The 20,819-nt window shown below is 43.2% G+C and overlaps 1 protein-coding gene across 3 annotated transcripts; it reads right to left on the reverse strand.

Annotated features, from left to right (window-relative positions):
• Positions 1 to 4,979: 4,979 nt before the first annotated feature.
• Positions 4,980 to 15,970, reverse strand: SGK1 (serum/glucocorticoid regulated kinase 1). 3 transcript variants are annotated; one of them, XM_033937863.1, is made up of 12 exons: positions 15,820 to 15,970; positions 11,880 to 11,955; positions 11,343 to 11,418; positions 9,733 to 9,837; positions 9,422 to 9,505; positions 9,172 to 9,303; positions 8,841 to 8,953; positions 8,376 to 8,499; positions 6,681 to 6,776; positions 6,251 to 6,406; positions 6,066 to 6,155; positions 4,980 to 5,760 (listed from the first exon to the last, which is right to left on the reverse strand). In XM_033937863.1, exons 1-12 carry the CDS (start codon positions 15,851 to 15,853, stop codon positions 5,593 to 5,595), a joined length of 1,254 nt encoding a protein of 417 aa, XP_033793754.1. In that variant the 5' UTR covers positions 15,854 to 15,970; the 3' UTR covers positions 4,980 to 5,592. The 3 variants fall into 3 exon arrangements, with proteins under 3 accessions (XP_033793754.1, XP_033793755.1, XP_033793753.1); XM_033937864.1 differs by lacking the exon at positions 15,820 to 15,970 and adding an exon at positions 13,263 to 13,395; XM_033937862.1 differs by lacking the exon at positions 15,820 to 15,970 and adding an exon at positions 12,143 to 12,299.
• Between the last annotated feature and the right edge of the window lie 4,849 nt (positions 15,971 to 20,819).

Genomic DNA, 20,819 nt, shown 5'->3' on the forward strand with positions numbered 1-20,819 from the left:
TCTCTCTCCCTGCTGCTGTGTATCTCTTCCTTTCTTTCTGTCTCCCTTCCGTTGTCTATCCTTCTTTCTTTCTCTCTCCCTCCCGCTGTTTGCCTTTCTTTATATCTGTCTCTCTCCTTGCCCCCTATGAAGCAGCAGCAGCAGCATTCCCTCCCCCTCCATTTCCCTGTGCAGTTTGGAGTTTATTTTTTTTCCAAGATGGTACCTGGTTAGGTTTTGGGTTGTGGTGCCTCCCACCCTTTTTTTTTTTTTTTTTTGGGGGGGGGGTTGCTATTCTTGCATCCTTTTGATCTTTTTTTGCTATCTTGGTTTGTTTTGTTCTCTTTTTGACTTGGTCCAATTGAGAAATCAATCATTTTTTTTCATTTCTGGCTGGATCGCCTTTGCCTTGCTATTAACGGTCAAGTTATTCCATCTTACTCGCCTTCTGTGGTGGTTTCTGTCTCTGTCTGGCAGTATGGATGAGCGTTGTACAATATTTGGCAGGCAATACAGTGTGGTCGGGAGTTTCTTCTGATTTCCAATGCTTCTCTCCTGCTGCTGCTGCTGGTGGTGGATGCTTGTCAGATGATTGAAATCGGACCCTTCCCTTCATGCTGGGGTGGAGTTTGTTTCGGCAGCAGATCGTTGGCCTGGCTCATGTATCAGGGGATCAGGTGCTGCAGTGGAGGCACGCTGGCCTGCTCCGGAGTGGGTTGGCCAATGCAATTGCTGATGGAGAGTCTTCTGCTCATCCCTGGGTCCTTGATCTGGCAGCAGTAGTGGACAGATCGGTGTGGAGCCCGGGCTTTTTTTAATTTTGAAGTTGCCATGGCGGCTATCCTCAGTCGCAGTGGCGCGAGGTGGAGAGTAGGAGGACCCGATGCCATGCGCGCTTTCGCCGCTCCCACCAGCTTCTTAGCCCTTTTCGGCGTCTGCCCTCCACCGACAGCCCTCCTACCGGCAGCCGCCACTCCGCCCGTCCTGGAGTCCTGGTTATGTAGTAAGCGCGCATGCACACTCTTGCCGGCCACATCCCGACAGATCAGATCTCAGGGAACATGCGGTGAGAGTGCGCATGCGCGCTTAGCGTTTTATTATTATAGATATTAAGGGCCTGTTTTACAAAGCCGCACGGCAACAGTCCCGAAGCCTTTAAATCTCTATGCAGCCGCTAGAGAGGCTTTGTAAAACAGGCCCTAAGCCTCAGATGCACAAAAGGGTTCAGGGGAGGCTTTTAACAATTGCAGTAGCAGCCACCGAGTAGCCTCTGCAAATGGATTAAAAAGATCTCAAGAGCATAGCAAAGTGTTTAATTTGATCTGGGGCCCGTTGACATCCTTTGTTAATTCAACATAGTTTCTTGGTTTTCAAATCTTTTCTTTATTTTTATACATGTCCAGGACGGGGTGGGGGCGTGATATATTTTTTGGTTCATTTCTTGATCAAATTATTGGATGGGAGGGGAGGAATATTTATTATCTTCTTTGTTATTGATGGAATTTAAGTGCTTATTTTGTAACAAATGTGTGTATAATTTATGGCACTTTGTATTAAGTTTTGAAAATTAATAAAGATCTATAAAAAAATACAATAAAATATCTCCTTGAAGTGTAAAAAAAAGATCTCAAGAGTATTAAAATGAGCACTTTTGTGTAATGCACAGCAAGGAACACCCACCATTCAGCAAAAGTTTCCAGCGGGTATGAACAGTAAATTTAAAAAGAGTGCAAGAGTAGCCATGTTTGTGTTTTGTGTGTGTATGTGTCCCACGCCTAACAGCTGCATTCAAAATTACCGTGGAATTGTAAAAGGCAAAAAAAAAAAAAAGGCTTCTGAACTCTGCCCTAACAAAAGCAGCTTCAGCTGCAACTGGAAGTTTTTTATTTTGTTTTTTTGCCTTTGCTGCTGCTTGCCTCTTGTATAGACTTCTGATAATGACAGCCCAACACAAGAGCTGTACCTACCACTCAGCTCTTGTGCGCAGGTGCCAAACAGATTCTTCCCCCTTTTACCACCGATACTCAACACAAACATGTACACTTCTCCCTCCGTATTTCTGGTTTTCGCATTTGCGGTTTTGATTATTCACGGTTTTTAGCTTGCTGGCTCCTCCCCCCAAATTGCATCAGCTTGCATAGAGAAATCGCTGATTTCAAGCATTTACAGAGAAACTTGCTGATTCCCGGCACTTTCTTCACACTGTGTTTTGCCTCACCCTGGCCTTTTTCTGAAGGAGAGGCAAAACACAGTGTGAAGTGCCGGGAATCAGCAAGTTTCTCTGTAAATGCTTGAAATCAGCGATTTCTCTATGCAAGCTGATGCAATTTGGGGGGAGGAGCCAGCAAGCTAAAAACCATGAATAATCAAAACCGCGAATGCTGAAACCAGAAATACGGAGGGAGAAGTGTACACGCTGTTTGTGTTGAGTATCGGTGGTAAAAGGGGGAAGAATCTGTTTGGCACCTGCGCACAAGAGCTGAGTGGTAGGTACAGCTCTTGTGTTGGGCTGTCATTATCAGAAGTCTGTACAAGAGGCAAGCAGCAGCAAAGGCAAAAAAACAAAATAAAAAACTTCCAGTTGCAGCTGAAGCTGCTTTTGCTAGGGCAGAGTTCAGAAGCCTTTTTTTTTTTTTTTTTTTGCCTTTTACAATTCCACGGTAATTTTGAATGCAGCTGTTAGGCGTGCTATTCGCGGTTCCACCATATTTACGATGGTTTTTAATAGAAAACAGCAAATAACATAAAAAAGTTATTCACGGTTTTTCAGTATTTGCGGTTCTGTTAATCCCCTATCACAGCGAATACGGAGGGAGAAGTGTACATTAAAATCTCTCTCAAAGCTGGTGTTTTCTGGGCAGCACCAATACAGTTAACAGAGCCATCACTCGTGTGTAAATAACTTACCTTTCTTGTCTTCTTAGGATCACTCACACCTAGGCCCCTTTTTTACAAGGGCAATGTGGGCCGCAGTAATCATTCCGATGCCCATAGGGATTCAATGGGCATCAGACCATTTGCTACATGGCAGCCGCTACTGTGCCTTTGTTTAAAAAAAAAGGGGGGGTTAAGTTAGATATCTGCTGTGAAGTGGAAGCTCTATTTATTTATCTATCTTTCTATGCTCAGAACGGTTTACATGAATGTATTCAGGTACTCAAGCATTTTTTCCTCTATTTCTATGTGCTAGCTACAGCACATTAATGATTTCTGTATATTTTTCATGGTGTGTGGATAAGAGCAGTTGTCCTCACTGACTCATGGACTGAAGCATCAAGGAGCTGTGGCCAGGGGCAGGAAAGGAAATCTAGAACTAGGCGCAAAGTTTGAAAGGTTTTAAAGGTTATCTGCCCACAAGCATAGACCATCTTCCTACACTAAATTAAGGATGGGTTATTGAAAGAGCAGGTCAGAAGTAGCTCTATTCATTCTTTCCCTGCCCCTTTGTGTGTAAGCTAGCAATCCTAAAACTGAATTTTGTTGTTTTTTTAAAGAGTTATTTTGTCTTATGTTTTCAGGCGGACTTCCTGGGACACCAGGCCGCTCAGTGGTATAAATTAATATCTGGATTTTTAAATAAGAAACCAAAGACTGGTCTTCGTGACATTTGGAGCATTGAGATAAAGTATCAGATTACTGCGTCTCAATGGCCACAAATCTGGACTTGGAGGATGAGGTGTACAGTGGTCAGCATCTATGAGACAAACATGGGTTTTTTAATTACATAGAGCATTTTGGACCCCCGTTGGTTTAAAGAAATTAGATAGTTCAAAACCTAATAGATGCTGGCATTGTCATCTTGAAGCTGGGACTTTGGATCATTTACTATATTATTGTCCCTTGAAACTTAAATTTTGGAGATCCATTTGGGATCAAGTGAACAAAATATTAGAAAATCCAGTGGCATTGATGTACGATACCATCTTATTCGGTACATTAATGAGAGCTAAAAGTCAAATATCAGCTCAAAAGAATAAATTTCTCTTTATAATGACAGGGGTTGCCATTCAACTCATTTTGAAGAATTGGAAGAACTGGGATAGGTTAAATTACACTTTCTGGTGGGAATCTCTCTTGTTATACTTTTAAAATGGAACGTTCGATGGCCGTACAACAGGGACAGTATAAGAAATTTATGGATGTTTGGGAACCATTGACTAAGAGCTGTAAGGAGTGATAACTGATTTTATTTTATCGACCCTTAAGCATACACATCCAGGGTGGGTGGGATGGGGGAGGGTTTTGCATTGGAATTTCATTCGGGGAATATATAGAAGTTTTCCTGTAGGTATGTACTTTTTCTGATTATTTGGGGGGAGAATAGTTGTGCATTAATGTCTATAAGTTTAATATGCATTTTGTGTAATATTATGTATATTGAAATTGTTTGTTTTGCACAATGGTAGTTTGGAAATTTAATAAAGATTTAAAAAAAAAAAAAAAAAAAAAAAAAAAGAGTTATTTTGTTTTAATTTAAAAAAAAAAAAAAAAAATAAGGAAGCCTTCAGAAAGCTGAGGATTACCCATTTCTAATGAAAACAAGTATTTCCCCTCAATAGAGAGTTGAGGTTATGTGGTGTGTTTGGTGCAGTTTTCATTAAATATAGCAAGACAGGATGAAAACAAGTCTTTTCTTCAAAAATTTTACTGCAAACAATTAGTTTGGTCAGGAAAAAAAAAAAAAAAAGATACATATTGGAACCACATTAATTACTACAGTACAATGCTTAACAGACCACACAAGTCTGAGAGCTTAGAGACATTAATGTGACATCTTGTACAGATATGTACAAAATTACATACATTTCAGGAATGCTAAAGTACATACCAATGTCCACAAAAAAAGGGACAGAAAAACAAATCAAGTCAGCTATTTCAGGGGCATTTTGGTCCATAAAACCCTTTCTAAAAAATAGAAATCATAGCAGCAAATGCCCTCAAGCATTCAGACAGTCGCAAGCCTGTCTCAATTTTCTTAGCTACTAAATTACTAAACAAAATTGTTTTTTTATTTTTATTTTTTTTAAATATACATTTACAAAACTATCTTCCAAATATGGAAGAAATGAAATTGAAAAAAAAACAAACAATGCCCCGCAAATTGTAGCACTCGGCTCGCACGTCACATCGCTCGCTGTATGATGCACTCCAGAAATCCAACTGTGGTAAGCACGTGCACCGTGACACCACCATTCACACAGTAAACCCAGAAGCTGGGAAGAGGGAAGCTGAGCTGCTGGCACAGATATCCGCTTCCAAGCTAACCTGGATCTCTTCAAGGACGAAAGGCACAAAATCCTTAGGTAACACGCTCAAGAGTCCTCCTGGCAACTTTTCTTCAACAGTGTTAAGATTCCTATAAACCACTGGCAGGTCGTCCTGATTTCCAACATCGTAGCACCAGTTTAAGGAAGAAGGACCATGACCAAGGAGTCCCATGTTGTCGACACTGAGCTAATGTGCTCTTCAACATGATTCCAGCAGAAAAATAAACGTGAGGCTGAAATTAAGGCTGAAAAGCTGCCATGGAGGATGTGCAAAAGTCTTTGCAAATAATAAAAAAAAGTTGACAGTTCAGCTGGTGACTAGGCCACAGAAAACAGCCCGGTTAGTTCAAAGAAAGGAATCCACAGGCGGCGCGTAGGAGAACCCCAAAAAGGCCTCGGCAGCTTCTTTTACACTGGCAGTAATGAGGATGCTGTCGGGAGACTGGCCAATGGAGTTCGGGACTGGCTCTTCCGTGAATTCAGGATCAAAGTGCTGTAGGTCATTTGGGCCACTCTGCAGAAAACCAAGAGGCAACGTCAGCTTAAGAGTCACATGTGTAAAAGCCCCAGTATTATGGTTGGTGATTGCCGAGTCCCCTCCCCCACCCGTCTATCCACGTAAATCCAGAATATTGCAGTTTGAAAATTAAACCCCTCCCAAAATACATACATTCAATATTAAAGAAATGATTTAGAGCACTGCAATTTCTGTACCATCCATAAAGTGGGAATTGTATTTGCTATTCCCTCTCCCCTGCCCCCTCCCCTTCCAAAAAGAAACCCATAACTTTGATCACCACCTATAATTAGAATACTCACCACATTTGGATTAAAAGGGGGTGTCAGCTTCTTGCTTATTAGATCATCCCAGTTAATTGGAGAGAAGAAAATGTGGTGCTTGATCTCCACCTGTCCAAAAATAAGCAAATTATGTAAGCTCTTGTTTTGATTAAACTGCAAATTAAGTTGTACGGGCTGTTTCCCATTTAAAAGCCTTTACTTACAAAGTCATTCTTGGCCCCCAGGCGCTTTGTTCTGTCCTTCTGCAGAAGGCCCTCCAGAAGGTGTCTGGCAGAGTTGGTTATATTTGGCTTCAGTTGCAAGGGCTTGTTCAAAATGTTGTCATACATTTCTGCTGTGTTCCTGCTGTAGAAGGGGGGCTGGAGGAACAGCGAAAACAACAAAAAAAGAAGGATTAGTTACACTGATTAAAAGATAGTCAGGTTTAGAATATACTGCAACATACTAGATTGCCAGAAAAGTCAAAAATGCCTTTAGGCCAAGTGCTGTCTAGTAACTGAGTAAACATCTATGACTCATGCAATACAAATATATTAGATATTTATCTGTATGTCATGTTTCATATTCTCAGACTCCCAAGCACCAGTGGCAGGTTAGACGTGTGCTTTAGCGAAATAAATCAAGACAACTCACCAAGCCATAAAGCATCTCGTACAACACTGCTCCAAGACACCACCAGTCCACAGTCCGGTCATACGGCTGCTTGTGCAGAACTTCAGGGGCAAGGTACTGTTGAAAAGAAGAACAAAAACACTTATTGAAACTATGTGCATATGCGATTCTTCCTGTGCAAGGCAAGCTTACCATCAAGGCCACAATTATGGCTTGTTACATTAAACACTTATATTTTGCAGTTGCCTGCAGATCACAATTAAGCACTAGTAAAGTTTTAATATCATATCAATTAAAATGATCTAATTTAAAACTTCTGGATGGCAAGTATGAATGAACAAACTACATCGGCTACTGCACAGGCATCTGGAAATAGGCCTCATGTAACACAAGGGAGCTTCAAGATGAGATGCCGTGTTATTACATACAAAGTAAAAGGATTTGGTTTCAGCTCACATCTTTCTCAGCTGTGCAAGATGAGTCACATTCACATCGCCATTATCTCAAAATGATGGGTGCCAAGGACAATCCAAATTACCCCTCCCTGGACACAAATACATGAGCTGGCTCAATACCAATGAGCTGGTTTCTATGCAGCATTCATGTGCAGCAGGCATTTTCCTGCTTACAATGGACTTTGAAATCTAACTTTCCACTTGAGGTGATGGAAGGTTAAGCGATTTGCCCAAGATCATGAGGGACAGTGGGATTTGAACCCTAGCTTCTCAGGTTTACAGCCTGCTGCTTTAGCTGGAGAAATTGGGCTATATTACCACTGGCAAATAGAGAAAACCTTGCCTTGCAATGGGAATGGTACAGAAATAAAGGCAAGGGAGACGTCCTTCCAATCAAGCAAAATCTTTATTCTTTTAGAAGTATAGTCCCAGCAAGGATCTGCGTTTCGGCACATCTAAATGCTTTCCCTCAGGGGACAAGCATTTCTTCTCCTGTGGTTAGCTGCTTTGTGCCCTAGGACATGGCTGCTGCAGTCCAGAGGATCCGCTCCCACTTGTTGAAAGCAAACAGTTTCCTACGTCCTAGAGGCAGCACAAGTCACTGCATCAGGCTTCTTCAATAAACGCTTTTAGACTCCCATCTCTGCTGCCCTCCTGCAGCAACTAGCCGGCCCTTTGGTTGTCCATCAAGAAGACTTAGGAGCCACAGTTGCACCAGCGCTAGAGACAACAGATCACAAAACTCCCTATGAGATGGATAGTGACTGCCTTTTCCTGAATATCATCTCATTGGGAGTCTCGATCTGTCGTCTCTAGCGCTTGTGCAACTGTGGCTCCTAAGTCTTCTTGATGGACAACCAAAGGGCCGGCTAGTTGCTGCAGGAGGGCAGCAGAGATGGGAGTCTAAAAGCGTTTATTGAAGAAACCTGATGCAGTGACTTGTGATGCCTCTAGGACGTAGGAGGCTTTCAACAAGTGGGAGCGGATCCTCTGGACTGCAGTAGCCATGTCCCAGGGCACAAAGCAGCTAACCACAGGAGAAGAAATGCTTGTCCCCTGAGGAAGGGCATTTAGATGTGCCGAAACTCAGATCCTTGTTGGGACTATACTTCTAAAAGAATTAAAGATTTTGCTTGATTGGAAGGACGTCTCCCTTGCCTTTACTTCTGTACCATATCACCACTGGCCAATAATTAAGAAATTAAGAGGAATAAGCATTATATGCAAGAGCAGAAAAGAAAAAAAAAAAAAGTCTTCTCACCTCTGGTGTGCCACAAAACGTAGAGGTTGTGCCATTGGGTTCAATGTTCTCTTTGCACAGTCCAAAGTCGGTCAAGACAATATGGCCCTGAGAATCCAGCAAAATGTTCTCTGGCTTTAGGTCTCTGTACAAAAAAAAAAACCAAAAGGCATTCCCACATCAATCCTCTCTCATAACACAGCCCAAATCAATATACAAGCTTCCTGATAGTAACTAAGGCAATATTGCCAAAGCACTGAGTCACTGGCTACTGCAAGATAGAGGCTCCCGTTCTATCCGGCACTAATGCGTTGGTAATATTCTATTGCTGACAAGTCGCTACTAAAATTATGGCAATAGCAGAATAGCTGGTTGAGGTCACTTCAGAATGCGATTGAATAGCTTGAACTTAAAGAGGTCATGCCTGGCCTTCCAAACTCACTAGAGCCTTAACCCATGGGATGTAGTGAAGAGATCACCCCTTACCTATAAACAATGTTCAGCGAGTGCAAATAGCCCAGTGCACTGGCAATTTCAGCAGCATAAAACCGAGCCCGGGGCTCCAGGAAGCACCGCTCCCTCTGGAGATGATAGAATAGCTGCAGAGGACAGAGAGAACAAAGTTGAGAAAAAAAACTCCACTGCGCCAGAGGTAGCCAAGCAAGAGATACATTTCAAACAATAGCAGGAAATGGCTGAGCAATTGGAAAAAAATAAACAAGCCAGGAACAGCAATTTCCAATGATTTATCCCCCCCCCCTCTAACCAACCATCCCAGACAGAAGCTAATTCTAATACCCCCACTCTTTCTACTCACCTCTCCACCGTTGATGTAGTCTAGGACAAAGTATAGCTTGTCTGCTGTCTGGAAGGAATAGTGGAGGCCAACCAGGAAAGGGTGTTTCACGTTTTTCAACAGGACATTGCGCTCCGACATGATATGCTTCTCCTGAGCAACAACAAAAAAAGACCCTTTTAAGATGACAGTTCTGTAAGAAGTGCAACTTGCCCCAGTGTAGTCGTTCCTCTGTACAACAGAACAGGAAGCACGCTACAAACGGACTTACCTCTTTTTTCTTAAGAATAGCTTTCTTCTGTAGTACTTTAACTGCATAGAAATGTTCTTCTGTTTTATGCCTTGCCAAGAGAACCTACAAGCCAAAACAAACAGCACGTTGGCTATGCTGAAGAGTGACACATCGTCCCTTTGCACGCATGAAATATGACCGACTGCTTGTAATGTGATAGCTAAGTTCCCTGCATTTAGCTACATAGCCCAGAGACGCACTAAACCCTGCAGCAGTCAGCAATTAAGACATCCAGAATACACGACTCATACCATCAGCACCGTTTGTGTCAGTCTGGCAGCAGCACTCACCTTTCCAAAGCTGCCTTTGCCAATCACCTTCAAGAACTGGAAGTCTAAAGGTTTAGCATGGGGGTTGGAGGATGGGCCGAGGTTGATCTGCTGAGACGGGCTGGCCTGGAATGAGAAAATAAGCCAAAGTTAAAGAGTTTCCTGGCTGATATAGTATGCTAATAAAAATCACACTAGAAGGTTGCAAGAAAAATGCTGACTCATCTATCTCAACCAGCAAGACTGAACCCTATGCTGCTTTAGCTGTTTAGATACTCTTGTCTGGAGCAATGTGGCCATATTACCACTGGCCGATAATTAAGAACTTCAGGGTTGCAAAGAATAGAATCATGAGTGTTAGACCAGCACAGTTGTGTGGCAAGTAGCAAGATCCTACCGTTAGGTGCAAATGATATGTTAATGTCATTGAGTGCTACATTTAAAATAGGGGGGGGGGGGGAAGCTCTATGGTTTCACAAACTAAATATCAGTTCCCAGGTAGTACTTACAAAGTAGTACATTTAAAAACAGAAAAACAGTTCAGCTTTGGAACTTGCTGCCAGAGGATGTGGTAAAACCAATTAGGATAGCAGAATTTTTAAAAGGTTTGGACAAGTTCCTGGAGGAAGTGTCTGCAAACAGTTATTAAAGCAGACCTGGGGGAAAGCTACAGTTTACCCTGTGGACAAGTAGCATGAAATCTTGCTACTTTTGGGGATCCTGACAGTTAGTGGGACTTGGATTGGTCATTCTTGGAAACAGGGTGTTGGGTAGACAGACCCTTTGGTCTGACAATAGGACAGCTCATGTTCTTAAGGTCTATCTGACCAACATATTAGATGCAGAGTACTTTAATATTATGCCTTCCTTCTAAGAAATACAAAAATGAATGCTTCTAACACAACTTACGAATTTAAAGGAGTATATATTACTCAATTACTGGTAGTATCTTAACAATATATAAACTGGTATTTATTGCTTTGGTTGCTTCTAAGACAAGCCAAATTGACCTATACAAATGAAATCTGCAGCATGTAACTACTTACAGGCACTTTTAAAAAAAAAAAGTGTTTTTTAAGAAAAGAAAACAAGACTTCCTGACAGTATTACTTGCACTGAAAGCCACATCATACGAAAAGCCTTACTGGGTCAGACCAGTGGTCCATCTAGCCCAGTATCCTGTCTTCACGGAGGCCAATACAAGTCACAAGTACCTGGCAAAAACCCAAATAGTAGCAGCATTCCATGCCACCAATCCAGGGCAAGCAGTGGCTTCCCCCCATGTCTGTCTCAACAGCAGACTATGGGCTTTTCCTCCAGGAACTTGCCCAAACCTTTTTTTAAACCAGCTATATTAACCGCTCTCACCACTAGAAATATAGAAACATGACGGCAGATAAAGGCCAAATGGCCCATGTAGTCTGCCCATCCACAGTAACCATTATCTCTTTCACTTTCTCTTTCTGAGAGATCCCATCCCCTAGCAACACATTCCAGAGCTTAACTATTCTCTGAGTGAAAAAAATATTTCCTCCTATTGGTTTTAAAAAGTATTATTCCCATTAAATGTGCAAGCCTACAAGGCAGATTAAGCCTTTTATTGATCATGCCATTACTTGAGAGATACTTACAGGAGGGGAAGGATTAGAGTTGTTAAGCTCAGGCTCTGAAGGTTGGGAGATATTCAAGATAGACTGAACATCAGAGCTGCAAAGAATAGAATCACAAGTGTTAGACCTGCATAGTAGTTGGCAAGTAACAGGATCCTATCGCTAGGGGTAGCATGCAAACGATATGTTTCTGTAATTAAATTGCTACGCTTAAAATAGGGCTGCCCCTATCTAGACTGTTATAACCATACTCCTGGGAACAAAGCACTAGATACAGGGCCTTTTGCAAGATTAAGATTTCTAAAAGTTGATCTTAATCTTATTACTGTATTTAAAAACTTTTATTAGCTTTTATTTAGGGGGTAACTGCAATCTGGACACATAATTTCGCCTACAGTCTTGAAAGATCTTGGGCATCGCAATGAAATCGAAGAGCTCAAAATAAATGAGTGGATTTTTTTTTTCTTCTTTAGAATATTAATAACTTAAAAAAAAACCCGATCTGTTAAATGTACTAGCCAGAGGGGGTTTGATTTCTTTAAAAATGCAGATACTTACTGTTTGCATGCATAGGAATTAGTGGCTATTTTTTGAATTAAATCATTCAACCCCATTCTTCTTTGTTTCATAAAAGCTGTAAAACAAGCAGAGGGGGAAAAAAAGTGTAAGCAACGGTAATGACATTTTAAAAGAGAAAAATCACTTGAAACTTTGATCACACTACAGAATGGAAAACAATATTCCGGGGGGGGGGGGGGGGAAGCATCCATCCACTACAGAAATCTAAAGTGTGCCCCGGCATGTTGGCACAGCTCACTCACCGATGAGGATCGCCACCATGCCCCGCATTTTAGAGTAGGTGAGCACCGGCGCTGGAGCCTGAGTTTTGACCGTCATAACAGGCACCTCAAAAACCGAACGCAGTGAAAGCAGAACCCACGGACCAAATGAGGAGAGGAATGTCGAGCCGCACTCTTTTTATGTGCATGGTACGCCGAAAGGGGGCGGAGTCAAAGCAAGCCCCAGTCATCGACCCAGACCGGATTTCACTGCTTCTGGTCGGCCGGCAGGCGCCAGGCCCACGGAAGCCCCGCCTCCCTCCGAACGTCACAGAAGGCGGAAAGGGGAGCCCGGGACATTCCAGCTTGCCGGTCTTGTGTTCTCGAGCTCGACTGCTCCTAGGATCGGAGTCGGCGCAGGAGCGTCGCTCTAAGAGCAAACGGATCCCGCATTGAGCGGGTGGGACGGCTCTGTTATGAACCTTTCCTCGAAGGCGAAACGATAAAATAAACTTTCCTACTCTCCGATTTCTCAAAGCCTGATTTGAACTTACTATCAATAAAAGGGTGAAAAGCATGGGTTGTTTTGTGTCAATACATTTTCTTTTGAGGTTTACGAAAGCCGATCTGTTCAAATATTACAGCGCGGTCCATTCAGTGCCTAATAAGGAAAAAAAAAAAAAAACACCCCAAAACGTTTAAATACGATTTGGACAACACGGGAAAACCCGCATCCACTGTCTTAAAAATGCCTTGTTCGGTTTCAGATGGGCAGAAACGTACGGTAGTAGCTGTTCCCCCGCCAAGAATGATACATCAAGCGGATTATGCTGTACATGTTTAAATTAATAAATGCCAGTTCATTCATTGTCTCTAGAAACTACCTCTGTCTGCTCTAGTGACCTGAGCGCAGTTGTTTTTCTTACTCAAAGTATATACCGTATATTTTTTTTAAAAATCTACAGGTTAGTATTTTTTTAAATCTACATCGTTTTGCATGTTCCACTCTTGATCCTGTGCCTCACTAAACCTATATATCCTTCAAAAATCTCAAAATTGTAAGATTTAGAGGGGGGGGGGGGAAGATCAACATCAACAAGGGAACCGCAACGCAAAAATCTCATCAAAAAATGAAAAAGCTATTTTGGCTATGAATTCTTACCAACCCCCGACTGCAAACGTCTCCCCATCGAAAAAGCCTCTGCCGCTGTCGCAGTGTTTTTACTTGTCCTGTTATTCTTCAGATGATTTTTCAAATGCAAGGCTTCCCTTCCGGGTCTAGACCACACTCTCTAACTCAAACCTTCCATCCCACGCCCAGACTGTATCATAAGTTGTTTTGATCCCCCCCCCCTCTTCTTCTAATGAACAGTGACTCAGTAACTTGGAGGCTTCCTGCTCTTTGAACATAAAATGAACTTCTGTTTCTTTCCACCTGAATCTCCTTTAGGCCCCTTTTTTGGCAGGACATAAGCTAAGCAGAAGGGATAAATGAAGCCGTTTGAGTGTTTGAACAAGATGTGCTAATATCTTCTAATAAAACAGACGAGTCTCTATAAAAGTGTGTTTTTCTTTTAATTATAGACATTTTTATATGCCATGGGTGGCTTTGGCAGCAGGGAACATGTGACTTTGTTTAGCAAAACCTGCCAACTTCTGAGCAATGTGTGGAATTGAAGAGCACCAGCAGTGTGGTAGGTGTGGACAGAAACCAGGGATCCTATAATTCAAAGTACTGTAATAACAAAAACACCCACTGTGCCCTCTCATAATAAATAAATAACCAGTGGTTTGGGGGGTGGGGGGTTCACAGTATGTGTACCATTCAGCTTATGCCCACAAATACTTCAGCCTATGCCCAGGAAATACTTCAGATTTTCAAACACCTCAACTGTTTATTCCATTTATTTATTTGGGTTTATATCCCGTCCTCCCAGGGGAGCTCAGAACGGGTTACAAGTTTACATACATATTTTTATGCAGGGTGTTGGCACACATATGGCAGATCCTTACATAAAGGCATCCTTCCACGTGTGGCTTCAGACATGCTGAGACTGCTAAAACGTCGTGCACCTGAGCAGTTTTCCAACAGGTGAAAGCTTGGCTCTTGTCCTAAGCCTTACAGTCAGGGGTGTCCAACCTGCGGCCCAAGGGCCACATGCGGCCCCGTGAAGTATTATGTGCAGCCCCGGTCGAGGGCAATGCAGTGTTTTCCTCTGCTGCCTCCGGGTGTTTACCATCTTGCCAGCTCCCTCCTCTGTCTTGCTGCAGCGTTTGCGCGGCCCCAGAAACATTTTTTTTCGGACAATGCGGCCCAGGGAAGCCAAAAGGTTGGACACCCCTGCCTTACATGTAGTGACTATGAACTCAGCACAACAAAGAAACATGGGGAGACCCAATGATCCACAGTGAAAACAATCGTCTGATGAAAACAAAAAACTGTGGATACAGATGTTCTGGAGATAATTTATTATATACTGACAAATAAAAACATGAAAATCCAATGAAAAAAGTACAATGATAAAAAATACAGTGGTAAAAATCCAACCGGTTGGATTTTATGGTAATTTCATTATTGTTATGCTGTTTAACAAAACTAAGTTTTATGTGAAAACTACATCTGCTGTACACGATCTTGCATGAATCTCTTCATAAGGCGATTAATAAATAACAAGCACTAGACTAAAAAAGTTTCTAAATTCCCAACTATCCGTGGTGCAATACTGAGGGCTACCCAGAGAGGGCACTCGTGCTATCCTTGGGCTACAGCAAACTTTCCCCTAGTTCCAGTAAAGTACTTTTCAGTTTCACCATAAATACGGTTACATCTTCCTATCACTTATCAAAACATCAAAATGAATAAGCTAATTTTTTCAGCTTTTGGGGCACTGTGAATGTGGAAATATACTATCTGGCAGAGACTTGATGACGATTCCGCCCTCACTTTCTGCTGAAATAATAACGTGTGATCTTGCAACCTCCACCGTTTCCTGCTCAGCAGGCTTCTGGGTTTTCCCCAAAAACCACAGACCTGAGCTTTATTTGCAAAAATCCATTCGGAGAGGAAGGAACGTACGAGTGCTGAAAGTTTCGACTTTCCTGCTGCTATTTATTATAAATTATGCGCTTCTCCGTTGGGACTGAGCATCCACAGAACCAAGCTAGCATGAAGCAAAAGTTCAAAATGCAACAAATCTCTGCCTTCTTTAACCCCCCCCCCCCCCAAGTAAACAAGCTTTTATTATCACACTGTAACTCCCCCAAAGTTATGTAACAACGTGGCACGGCCGTCAAGCCACCCTTAGCCCTGCGGCTAACTCAGGCATCCTCCCATCAAATGCAAGCGGACATCCAAGCAGCAGATAAACCGGTTCCAAGCCAAAACAAATAGAGAAGGATCAGCTCAGAAATGACCGGCTTTTTCTGGAACCAGCCCCCCCCCCCCCCAGGAATGCACTTTCACTTCTCGGTCGAACGTTTCAAATGTAAGAAGCACAATGAGAGGTATCCAGCCGCCCCTGGCCGGCGTTCCAAATGTAAGCAGCACAATGGGAGGTATCCCGCCGCCCCTGGCCGGATCTAAAATCCCCATCCCCACTTCCGCAAACAATCGAACTAACCGTACAAGACCCTCCTTTAATACTCATTCCGTGAGCGATGCATGGTAAAATAAACACATGTGCAATTGGGGAAGTTAAGCCGGCTAGACGCAGACCCACCTTTCAGGGAAGACTTTTGGACTTTATTTCTCATCCTTCTGCGCGGGACTCCAGTCCTTTTGGGAGACGCTTGTATTTTATCCACCCTTTAATCCTTGCTTTCATCACATCCCCCAAATGCACCGACCCTGCTGCTATCAGTTAAAAAAAAAAAGTGCAGGAGAAAGGCCAGATCACCAGCTGCCACCCAGTTTAACTCCCGACAGAGGCGATTTGCATACAAGTGATAGGTTGTCCGCCAAATAACCGGCCCCACTCCGCCCATTGTGAGAATTGAAAATGTCGCCTCAGCAGTGACCTTCATCCCGTGCCCTAGAGATGCACAACTCTTCCAAAGCCATCAGCCCCCGGACCTTAAGATCCTGCCTTACCCATAAGCAAAAGACATGACTTATAATAAGTAAATCCAGCAACCTCACAGGCGCTTGGACAGGAAGAGGAAGGCTGGCAACACAGAAAGATGTCATTCATTGTTTTTTAATCAGAAGTTTTATTAATTTTTTTTTGTATGCTTGTTTTAATACATGATAAACTATACTAATTAAAAGCTACTATATTTTTGAGCTTAAAAAAAAAAATCATTCAAATATCAGAAATACTAAGAAGAGCTTTTTTCTCAATATTTCTGATGTTTGATACATGAGGCACACTGGTCCTTACAGCTTCTGTTCTCTGATCACTTCTCTGAGCTGTGGAGTTGCTGACTCGGGGTTTCCGGACGCCTCCTGGTCTGTCTCGGTCCCTCCTTGGCATTTCCTAAGCGGATAAGGACACATCCCCCTCCCCCACTGGTTAACCCTTCTGCTGCCTTGCCTCAGATCCTGGCTCTCCCCTCTCTGCTCAGTCCTGTTTTTGCAGCAGCGGTTAACTCCCCCTTCCTTAGGAATTTTTCTTCTCTGTAATAACACATTTAGCTTTTATTGCCACCAGGGGCGTTCCTGTCCACTTTTTTGTTTCAAAAGTTTGGAACATGTTCCTTGAACATGAGTTCAGACTCAGCTTTTGCCCTTATCTCTTGTAATAATATTGGCTCATAGACACAGGTACAGAGTTCATTCACCCCCCTCCACCAAGCCAGGAAATAGCTGAAGTTCCTTTCCTGGCCTTCTCAGGTTCACCAGTCTATGGAGCAATTCTAGGACGGATTCCAGTTTTCATTGTTACAATGCCTGTAACTGGACCTCTTGTCTGCTTTTCAGCAGTGTGTCTCATGTTTTATGGTGCAAGAATTAATAGCAGGCATAAAATGTCAAATGTTATATTAATATATTATCTATTTCCATCAGTTTATATAGCTCTACGTTTCATAGCTGTAGTGTACCCCTCTTCTACCAAAAACAACCCCTGTTGCATGTTTGACAATTAAAAAAATATTGGTTCATCTAATAATCTGTTTCCCCTATTTTGTGTTTATGGGAGAAGCAAAGATACTTACCAGTAGCAGGTGTTCTCCGAAGACAGCAAACATATATTCTCACATGTGGGTGATGCCATCCATGGAACTTGGTACAGACTTTGTTAAGTGCACTGTCACTTTAAATCTTTTGAATGTGCCCATATCTTGCATGTGCCAACGCCTTTCTGCCTGACATCAGCTCGCAGGACCATCCTAAGAAACCAACATGGAGAGGTGGCAGGTTCTGAGAATATATGCCTGCTGTTCTTGGAGAGCAGTTGTTACAGGGAAGTACCATATTTTTCGCTCCATAAGACTTATCTGACCATAAAACGCACCCTAGATTTAGAGGAGGAAAACATGAGAAAAAAAAACCCCATTCTGAACCAAATTCTCCCTTGCCAAGCTCTGCACCCTGACCCCTCTCTCTGCCAGGCTCTGTACCCTGTACCCCATCTGGTGGTCTAGTGGTAGGCCAGGACAGGGCACAGGGCAGGCAAACTGGGGCCCCCGTACCTGTTGGGAGGGGGGGAGGGGGGTTTGAGGAAAGTTTCAAATATCTTTATTTCAATATGCAACAAAGCAATGGATGGAGAAGCTTAGAACTGAATGACCTGGCCCTTTCTTTTCTTGTCACCTTCTAGCTCAAAATGCTTGCATCTCTTAATAGCCTTTTAGACCTGCAGTTTAGCTCCACACACTCGAGCCTCAAGTCAATCTTTTTGGTGATCTGAGCCTTCTTACGGAAAAGAAGCTTCGTTTGACCACCATAGCCACTTTGCTTATGATCATATCCCCCGGTACCTGTTTTAAATCACAGCAAAGAAGAGAATCAGCAACCCACACAGCACTCTCACCACGAGCCCATTGCTGAACCTCCACCCTGCCTCCAATTAAGCTAGGCCCCCTTGAGGAGGTGCCAACCCTGACAGCAGGTGTGAGGACACCCACAATAAGATCCCGCGAAAGCTATGTGCCGCACCTCTACAGCAACAGTTACTGCAGCTGAGAGGCAGTAAGCATTTGCCTGTTCGGTGAAAGAAACCATACTGTCAGTGCTAACCAACGGGGTGGGATAAAGCAAGGGCCCTTCATTCTGACAGGCAGATGCGAACACCTGCACTGTTCTGTACAGCGCAGGAGAGCACCATGGGAACAACGAAAAAAAACAACAACACTTCCTAGTGTTCAACATTTATAGCATACAAATCATATTATACACGCTATCAATTCTGAATGTTGGGAAGTTATTTTTCAGAACCTACCTTGCTCATGCTTAACGTCTACATAAAAAAAACACCCGACTATCTGTTTCCACAACCACATGGCACCGCGTGACTCCTACCTGCCAATCAGCAGAGCAACGTGGCACAGCATCCTACACCCCTTTCACTGGCAATCTGTGGCCTCACAACTCCTGCAACTTCTCCAGCACAAAGAATAAAATAACCATTTTGACCACTTTGTTTATTCGGCATTGGCGTGTATTTCCCGAGGTCCAGCCAAGAAGCTTGCATGCCTAGTGCCAACCCTCAAAATACACTATGTGTTTTTCTCCTCTTCCCGCCACTGGGAGCTTTTTTTTTTTTTTACTTTTTTTTACTCACCCCAACTCTCCTGCTCTCTGCCGCCCTCCCCTGCAGTGCGAGCCTGTGGTTTTAACGCGCAGGTTTAAAGCGGGTAAAAACCACTGGCTCGCACTGCAGGGAAGGGTGGCAAGCAGGAGTAGAAAGCTTTTTTCGGCAGGAGAATCATGGCAGAGAGCAGGGAAGAAGCAGAGAGCTAAATGGAGCAGGGCAGAGAGCAAGGCTGGTGGAAGTTGGCTGGGATTTCAGGGCGGCAAGGAGCAGGAGAGTCGGCAGGGATGTGTGCAACTGGCCCTCAGCAGCCGCTTGTTTTGGGATCGGCCAGCCCAGTCGGTGTTCCTCTTTTTTTTTTTTTTTCAGTGAATCGCTGCCTGCCTACATTTGCATGCCATTCCCCCTCATTTGCATGCACAGATTGGATCAGGTGCGGGAGGAAGGTAGGTGAATCGGGTTGGGATCACAAAGTGGTCGGGACACGATCGGCATCCTTAGTGAATCTAGCCCTTTGTGACCATCTTCATTGACCTAAAACAATTTGACCACTTAATTCCATTCTACCAAACATTACATTGGCTTCCTATCGACGAAAGAGCTCTCTTCAAGTTTGGATTCCTCTTCTACAAAGCACTACGTGGTCTATGGCCTAACTACCTAACTGCTCTGTTCCTGTTCTTGTCTCCAAGCCACTCCACACCTTATCAATCATTCTTTACTTTCCCTTCAGTCAAAGGCTGTACTCAGAAAAGATTCATTAACTGACTCTTATCATACCAAGCCACTTCAAGCGATCCTGAAGTGGGCCAAATGGTTAGAATATCAGTCTTATAGATGCATTTTAGAAAGCAAAAACACACCTGTTCTCAAAATTCTTATAATCCCTCCTAAGAAACATACTGATGCAAAACTACTGTCATCTGGTCGATTTCAATGTTTTATTGTAGCTCACTGACAAAAGTCAGTCCACTTCTTTTGTAAAGAACTGAACTGAAAGGCTAATGTGACATATAAACAATCATTTATGTTATGTCATCGGAGCAATGCACCGCCCCCCCCCAACCCCCTCCGAACTGTTCTGGCCCCATGCGCGTGCCTACTTTGCCTATCATTTAATCCGGTCCTGGCTGCCAGGGCAAAAATCTGAAGGCCCACTTGAGAACAACAGTTGGGAATGGCAGCATTTGATTTTAATCTCCTTATGGTATTTTTATCCTACATAATCCATTCTAGTTCAAGACAGGTAACAGCATCATCACCTCCAATCACTTCATATAGGATAATACATGATATGTGTGTGAGAAAATGAGCACTTCTGACAGGGATCTCAGCATATGCCCTGCATGCCTGTGTCTTAATCCTGCTCAGCCCAGAGCCAATCTTCACTATTTCAGGCCCTGGGGCTAGTGTCGTTGCAGAGTGACCTCTGAAATACTTCTGCACACACTGCCCGAGTAAGAACTTAAACAAAAGACATTGCTGAATCATTACTTTCTCTGCAACCTGTCTTTGTCAGAGGAACAGTCAGATGCCAGGAAACAAACTGGGCTAAAGTTTGCCCTAGATCTGTGAAATATTCCTAACAGTCTACTGAGATAAAATAAGCTAAACAGAAAGTGCTGGGTATATGAACACTTTCTCACCCGAGTTGTGCAGTTGTTGTTTTTTTTTTGTTTTTTTTTTTAATGAAAGCACACAAAAGACGTTGGGTTTCACCTCTGCTCTGTATAAAAAGGTTTCCTAAACCATCAAGTGGTTGTATGCCCTTGAGATTTACATTTCTTTGGCAATGGATGGGGGAAAGAGTGTGTTGAAATGAAAGAAGATGTTGGTGTGTCAACTCCTGTCTGCAGTGAGAGTGTGGAAATCCACCCACTCCCTCTTTCAGTAGAGGGGGGGGGGAGATCTGTGGGGGGGAGGGGAGCTTCTAATCTGTCCCTTCTAATACCACCTAGGTAGGGGGCTGACCCAGAAATGCGCCACGCAATGTAGAGAGGACTTTTGCACTAGTGTTAGACAACCCC

Source organism: Geotrypetes seraphini, chromosome 3 (assembly GCF_902459505.1).
Source record: "Geotrypetes seraphini chromosome 3, aGeoSer1.1, whole genome shotgun sequence".
Lineage (NCBI taxonomy): Eukaryota > Metazoa > Chordata > Amphibia > Gymnophiona > Dermophiidae > Geotrypetes > Geotrypetes seraphini.